Below are 7,338 nucleotides of genomic sequence, written 5' to 3' on the forward strand. Positions count from 1 at the left end.
GGTGAGGTAGGTGTGCAGAGAGGGGCGGTGGGGGCAGGTGCGCGGGGCGGGGCCGAGGCAATAGGCGGGGGCGGTGGGAGGATCGTGGGCGGAGCGACCCGGTGGGCGGGGCCGGCTAACGGGGAGGGACGACAGGTGAGCGGGGCGGGGCGGTGGGGCAGGTGCACGGGGCGGGGCCGGGGCGGGGCCGTGGGCGGGGCGCCGCGGGCCCTCCCGGAAGCCAGGGGGCGCTGTGATGGGTCCACGCCGGCCCTGCGCGCCCCTCCTTCCGCCCGCGGCCCGGAAACCGGCGATGGCGCGGAACGTGCTGTGAGTGGCCGGGGGCGCGGGCCTGGGGGGGTGGGGGGGCGCGGGGGCTGGGGGGGCGGGGAGGGGGCGGTGCCGGTCGGGGGTCTGCGGACGCGGCACCCACGTGGGGCACCCGCGAGGGAGGGTGGCCCCGCCCGCGTCGCCGGGACCCCCGCGGCCCCCCCCGCGGCCCCCCCCGCGGCCCCCCCGCAGTGCAGGCGGACGCACTGGCTCCGGGCGAGCGGACCGGCCCCGAGCGAACGAGCGCCGCCTGCACGCATGCGCGTTGGCCTGGGGGTGGGGGGCGCCGGCAGGTGCCGAGGGCGGGCGCGGGCCGGGGGAGCAGGCAGGGCGGCGGGCTTGGCCGCGGGTCGGCGTGTCCACGCGGCGGCCGGGGCGGCTCGGGAGGGGCGCGGGGGAGGGCGGGGGCGCGGGTGAGTCACCCTCGGGGCCCCGGGGAGGTAGGGCCGGCGGCAGCCCGCCAGGGCGCTGTGCTAGGAGCAGGCCGGGGCAGTCGGGAGCGGCCCTTGAGCAGGGTCGGGCTTGGGGAATCCGCGGGAGGGTCCGGCGGGCCGAGGGGCAGGGGGCCCCCGGCGGTGCGGGCCGGGCGTGGGGGGCCCGGAGGAGGAGGCCTTGGACGCCAGGGGCGAGTCCTGTCCTGCCCGCCTTAGGCCTCTGACCCTCACCTGGGCGTCCCTCCAGCCCCAGGCGGGGTCTGAGCCCCCGCGTCCTTACCCGCACAGCTGCCCCAGGGCTGCCCTTGCCCCCCTGCAGTGCCACAGCTGGTCAGCAGGGGGAATAAGTGAGCCCTTGGGTGGCCGGCCATTGGCCCCAACGCCAGTGGAGGGTAAAACAAGGCCGGGGCGGGAGAGGACGAGGCCCGCAGCCTCCCCCAGTGCCCACCCTGCTGGGCAGCTGCCACGCGGAGACATGCCATCTGCCCGTGACCATTCCATCCTACAGGTGCCCTGGCCTCCCAGAGCCCCCGCACTGTCCACACGCCCCAGGTGCCTGCTCAGCCCTGAGGCTCACTGCTCCTCTCACCCCCTGGTCCGCCTCGTCCTCACCAGCACAGAATTTGGTCTCCCTGAGCCCCCCTTTCAGGGTGCTGGTCGTACCAAGCTCAGGGGCCACGGGCAGGGCTGCAGAGTGGCCCCCGGGGTTACGGGTGAGACCCGCAATGGCGCCGGGTCCCTGCATGCCCAGTCCCCCAGGCCTGGCCCCCTGCAGACCGAAGGCGCCCTCCTCCCCTGGCTGTGGTGCTGTCGCGAGCCCAGAGCACAAGTGCACTTGGCAGTGGCCGTGGGTGGTGACCTCTCACTGCTCTCCAGCGGCCTCTGCTCGCTCTGGGGGGTTTTTAGGGTGGGGGAGTGGGGTTAACAGGTCCCGGTGATGGGTGCTTCTCCCACCCACACAGAGACTGTGCAGGTGACGCCCGCCCCTGCTGCGGGGTGAACCAGGGCTGCAGCCCCACAGCAGGCCTATTGCTTGAGGCACTCACTCGACAGTCCTTTCCTAAGGGCCGCAGCCCACACACGTTGGTGGGCGCATGAGTCTTGGGGCCTACGCTGGGCAGAACCATGCAGTGAACCGAGGGGACCCTGGGGCCTGTGGAGAACTGCCCCCTTGGCTCCTGCTGCTGCTGCGGTGGGTAAACAAATGGAGGTCCACCAGGGGCGACCCTGGGGTCCCGTGTTCTGTGTCTGACACGGACGCATCCCCCTCCCCCAGGTACCCCCTGTACCAGCTGGGTAACCCCCAGCTCCGCGTCTTCCGAACAAACTTCTTCATTCGGCTGGTGCGGCCCGGCACAGCCCAGCCCGAGGACACCGTGCAGTTCCGGATCCCCATGGAGTAAGCCCCTGAGGAATGCAGGCCGGGGAGTGTCCCCTCGTTCTGCCGGGGTCACAGAACCTGGCTCTGTGGGGCTTCTCCCCCGCTGTGAAAACGCCACAGGCGGCCCTCTGAGCTGCTCTGCAAATATTGACCGAGGGCCTGCTGTTTGCAGAGCCTCGGGTGAGGCCAGGCTGCCCCCCACGCCCTCCCATCCCCCAACTACTGCCCCCTCCCCCCGCGGGGGGAAGCCCCGTGGAGGCCCCACACTTCTTTAACTGCATGGAGCTCCGCGCTGTTCCCAGGCGCCTGGCCCCAGGCTCTCAGAGCTGTTTACTGCAGCTTCCAAAAACCTAGTTTTCCTGGTGGTTCCCTTACAGAGGCCCCCAGCGCCAGAGGGACACAGAACGCTGTCCCCAGGCTGCAGGGCCCTGCTGCAGAGCCTCAGGGTGTGACTGTCCCAGTGCAAGGGACTGGGGGTGCCTGGGCAGGGCCATGTCAACGATGCCATTTCAGGTGGAAGGAGGAGGGGGCCTAACCCACCAACGCCGCCGTTTCTAGGAAAGGGCCTGGTGGGATAGCAGCTGTGCACGAGACTGGCCCTGGTGGGGCTGGGCTCCTGGCAGCCTGGGGGCACCCCCACACTGACCCTTCCCTGGGGAGAGCTCTGCCCGGGAGCCTGGCCCCCAGTGAGCATGAAACCCCTGCGGCCTCCCCCTACTTGCGTGCGGGGGACGGGAGAGACCTCGGGTGGGGTCACGTGGCCGCTGTTCCTCTCAGCCTGGCTGGGACTTGCTTTTCGTCCATCTCGACCCCAGGATGACCAGGGTGGACCTCCGGAATTACCTTGAGCGTATCTACAACGTGCCTGTGGCCACCGTGCGGACAAGGGTGCAGCATGGTGCGTGCCGGGTCCCTGCTGCCCTCGGTGGGGGTGGGCGAGCCCAGGAGGCCTCATCCCAGCCTCTGCGGGGGGCTGGTTCTCGCCCGGGAACCGAGGTGCTCGGGGCCACAGTGGCTTCCCAGGCCCACACTGCCGACGGGGCAGAGCCGGGGCTGGAGCTCGGGTGGGCAGCCCCGCTCCTGCTCTGGGCTCTGCCCTCGATTGCCTCAGAAGCAGGGTTAGCAGAGCGCTGTCTTCCTGGTTCCGTGACCCCCTTGTTCTGCCGCGGGCCCCGACCCTCCACTGCACCCCGAGTTGTAGAGTCACTGTGCTGACAAATGGGAGAAAGGGGTCTCCTGATTTCTTCTAGACCTTTTCGGGAGCGGAGACCCGGAGACAGTGGAGACAGTGGTGGCGCCGGCTCCTCGCGCCCACTCTGGACCCACAGACTGGTCACGTTCGGGTGGGACCCGCTGCCATCTGTGGGACACCAACTGAGTCTGACGTGTTTGCCTCTTTCTAGAAAGTGGGTTCCTGGATGAGTTGATCTGAAGGTCTCGTGCCCCGAGTACAGTGTGTGTCCCCCCGCCCCTCCACAGGTTCCAACAGGAAGAGGGACCACAGGAACGTCCGGGTGAAGAGACCAGACTACAAGGTGGCCTATGTGCAGCTGGTGAGTGGGCTTCGGGCAGAGGCCCAAGTGCTGGGCGTGACTTACCACCACCGTGACCTTGGTGCGGGGGACGTGTTTGTGCAGCGGCCCCCGCTTGGGGCCCAGGGAGGCCCTGAGAGGCAGGAGCTCAAGGCCTGTGGCAGGCGCAGGGCAGAGCCTGCACTTAGTCCTAATCCCCAGCGAAGCCCCAGGCGGAGCTGGGGCTCAGAGCACAGTCAGCCCCTGGGAGGAGATGGCGCGGGGCCCGCTGTGTCGTGCCCTTGGACTTCGAATGTGCTGTTGCTGTGGGCTTGGGCAGGCCCACTCAGGCCCAGGGGGTCTGGGCTTAGACGGAAACCAAAGCTCCTGGCTCTGGAGAGCGCGTCCTCAGAGGGACAGGCCCCCGGAGGACGGGGGTGCGGGAGGCAGTTGACGGCTTGGATCTTAGAGCTGGACCTGTTGCGGGTGCCCCGGGGTCCTGGCTGAGCCCCCTTCCCTTTGGGCTGGGTTGTAGGGCTCCAGCACATTCTGCCAGGTTCTCTTGACCGTGTCTCCTGCCTGTCCTGGGTGTGGGGAGAGGGTCCACTGCCCATCTCCGTCCAGGGGAGAGGAAGGCCCACAGCCCCAGAGCCCCCTGCTTAGGCTCCGCCCTTCCCGCGGGGACCCCAGACGAGCTTCTGCAGATGAGCCCTCCCGGAGACGGCCTGTCCCCCACCACCTGCGTGCAAACCTGCCAGGGACGGCCCTGGCCCTGCTACCAGGGTCCATTCGCTGCCCCCACTGTTTGAAACCCCCAGCGAGGGCGGGGGGCGGGGGGCTTCTAGATTCTTCCATACCGGTGTCGACTGCCCCAGCCGAGCCTGCGGCGGGAGGCGGCCGCCCGTGGCCGCTAGATGGCAGTAGCGCTATTGTGCAAACCTCGCCGGGGCAGGCCTCTTCTGGGCGAGAGGAGGCCGCTCCTTAGGAGAGCGGGTTAGCGTGGCAGCTTTTCTGAGAAACAGTCGCAGTTGTTGTTCTAAACAGGGGCCCGTGTAATTATTTGGCCTGATATTTGCCGTGCATAAAAGCAGCCAATCCAGGTGGAGAGAGCGCCCGTTGGCCGTATAAAGGCGCCTGTGTCCTGAGTGTGAAATCAGGCCATCTGTCTCTGTCACGCGTGCGGGCGGACACCCCCTGCGCAGGCACTCGCCACCCGGCCCTCCGCGGGCCAGCGACGGTTACAAGTGGCTTCTGAGTCAGCCGAGCCCTCGCATTCTTCCCCGGGCCCCACCTCAGCCCACTCCGACCCCGTGGGCGCAGCTGCCACGGGGCGTGCCTCTCTTCCCACGTGAAGCCAGGCAGCGCGGCCGGGGGCAGGGACCCCACTGGGCAGGGCTCCCGCCAGCCCACAGTGACATTCGTGGTGGGCCCCCTGCCCCCAAGTCCTGCACGCCCCGGCCCAGCCTGCAGACCAGCAGGAAGCTCGGGCCCTTGCCCCCTGAAGGGGTCCCTTCTCTGCCCCCCTCTGCCGGGGCCGACCTCTCCCAGTGTGTCCCCGTGGGCCCCGCTCTGGGGCTTCTAAAAACAGAGCTAATTGTAAAGCACACAGAGGGTCAATCACGAACACAAATTAAGTTTCTGAATCTATTTTGAGTCGACTGCTGCAGAAGAGCCCGTCCAGCGGGGCGGGGGCCCCATGTTTCCCCCCGACAACCTGATACACATCTCTGCGGGCCTGCGTCCCCCCCACGGCCCGCCACACGTCACCGGCCAGCCGAAGCCCTCTGGGGCCCAGGCGGTGGCCCGGGGGGTGCTTGGGAGCGCCGGCCCGGGGCCGGTTCCCACACCGCTCCTTCCCCGGCCTGTTCTGCTGACCCACTCTCTGCGCCGTGAAGGGGGTCGAGGGTTCACGTTGGAAAAGCACAAGGTGACGGTCCCCAGAGAGGGGCGCCCGCAAGTGGCTCTGGTCTCTGGTGAGAAGGGAAGAACCCCCACCAGCTCTATGTTCCCAGAGCTCTTGCAAACTGGCATCTTGGTGTTTATATTTTAAAATGTCGTTTCGAGTCCCCCCTCCCCCCCCCCCCCGGCCTCAGAAAACCAGCAAAATCACCTGGATGTGTTAAACGTAAGTCCCTATTCTGGGCAGTCAGCCTGCGTGGAAAGTGCTGCCCTTCAGTGTTTTACAGAAGAAAGAAAGTGCCATGTTGAGCTGGGTGAGCTCGTCCTGCCGCTGGCCGGCTACCGAGGGCACACGGCTCCGCTGTCTACACTCGGGCCCGCACGCCGCGCCATGCGACCAGAATTTATAAACCTTCCCTTCTCGGGTGGGGCGTGTGGCCTGTTTCAGATCATACTTGGCTGCCTGCCCAAAGCCAAATTTCTTTACAAAACAAGGGTCTCCAAGAACCAAGTAAAGTGCACTTTACTGATTTTACTTATTAAAATTTTCCAGATACGGATGCCGTCCTCCATGCTTTTTTGCCCGTCTGGAAACAGACAGCGCTGCCCTGGTGTGCGCCCCCCTCCCTCACTCCCCCACCCCGTGCCCTGATCTTGGGGGGCCGCTCCGTGAGCCGAGGCGAGCTGATAGAGCACCTCACGGTGGCTGGGGTCCCCCCTCCTCCGCGCCCGTGAGGGCCAGTGCCCTGCACACGTGCTGGGGGTCTGGGCTGGGGCTTGGCCGACGCTGGCACATTCTGAACTTTTAGTGAAAGACGTAAAACCAGTTAATTTGCAAAGCCGGTCTTGATTTATAGACTGCTGCATATGTACATTTCTTTGTACGTTATATGCGTTTTATTTGCCGAGCTCCGAGCCAGGAGGAGGGGTAGGCTTTAATGTGGGTAAAGGCCTGTAGGTATTTTGGATGGAAAAAGTCTCAGCGCGGCACCAGACGTGATTTGTGCCGTGTTTTCCTGTGCCTCGCTCCTGCCCCCCGGTCTGACCGGGCTCCTCCCGCGCCCGTGAAAGGGCGCTTTGCTGGCCTGCTTTTAACGAGGCCTCTGCCGCTGCAGACACCTCTCCATAAAGAGATAATGCGGATGAAAAGGGGCATTGTCCAGAGTCCTGGCTTCCCACTGGGAGATAAAAGCCAGTGGCCGGCCAACATGTTTGCGCTCCAGGCGGGGACAGTGCCCCAGACATGCGGCCGCGTGGCCATCCCCGGGGGCTTGGGGCAGGAGGGTCCCGGGGCCGGTGTGGTGTCCAAGCCCAAGTACTTGTCTCCCCGGCAGGCCCACGGACAGACCTTCACGTTCCCCGATCTGTTTCCTGAGAAAAAGCAGAGCCCGGACGGCAGCCCCGACGGCGACGACATCCAGGACAAGCTCCTGGAGGAGCAGCGGCAGAGGCAGAGCCAGGATCCCCGGCGCGGCGGCGTGCCCAGCTGGTTCAGCCTGTAACAGCCCCAGTAAAGTCCCACGTGTGGAGCAAAGCCCCAGGCTCTGTGTCCTCTGTCCAGCACCCCCCCCCCCGCCCCAGGGCACCGGCCTGCAGGGACACGGTCCAGTCGGACCCTGGGAGCCTCAGGCCAGGGAGGGGCGGGGGGCGGGCGCGAGCAGGGTCTTCGTGAGGAAGGTCGTGGCGTGGGCAGCTCCTGAGGAGAGGCAGGGTGAGCGCCAGGGGCAGGGAGCCGGTCCCCCCGAGGGACCAGGGGGCACCACCGGTGGCTCTCGAGCACGGAGGGGTCCATGGCAGGCCCCAG

General features: G+C 67.0%; 1 protein-coding gene across 7 annotated transcripts; it reads left to right on the forward strand.

Moving 5' to 3' along the window:
• Nucleotides 1-222: 222 nt before the first annotated feature.
• Nucleotides 223-7,068, forward strand: MRPL23 (mitochondrial ribosomal protein L23). Of its 7 annotated transcripts, none has more exons than XM_080816081.1 (6): nt 515-602; nt 1,706-1,935; nt 2,020-2,142; nt 2,940-3,022; nt 3,604-3,677; nt 6,869-7,068. In XM_080816081.1, the coding sequence occupies exons 2-6, from the start codon at nt 1,838-1,840 to the stop codon at nt 7,034-7,036; spliced, it is 546 nt and encodes a 181-aa protein (XP_080672207.1). In that variant the 5' UTR covers nt 515-602; nt 1,706-1,837; the 3' UTR covers nt 7,037-7,068. The 7 variants fall into 7 exon arrangements, with proteins under 7 accessions (XP_080672208.1, XP_080672207.1, XP_080672211.1 ...); XM_080816085.1 differs by lacking the exon at nt 1,706-1,935 and adding an exon at nt 1,252-1,456 and having other exon boundaries at nt 533-602; XM_080816084.1 differs by lacking the exon at nt 1,706-1,935 and adding an exon at nt 1,252-1,295 and having other exon boundaries at nt 538-602.
• The last annotated feature ends 270 nt before the right edge of the window (nt 7,069-7,338 follow it).

Source organism: Martes martes, assembly GCF_963455335.1.
Source record: "Martes martes genome assembly, chromosome: 10".
NCBI lineage: Eukaryota > Metazoa > Chordata > Mammalia > Carnivora > Mustelidae > Martes > Martes martes.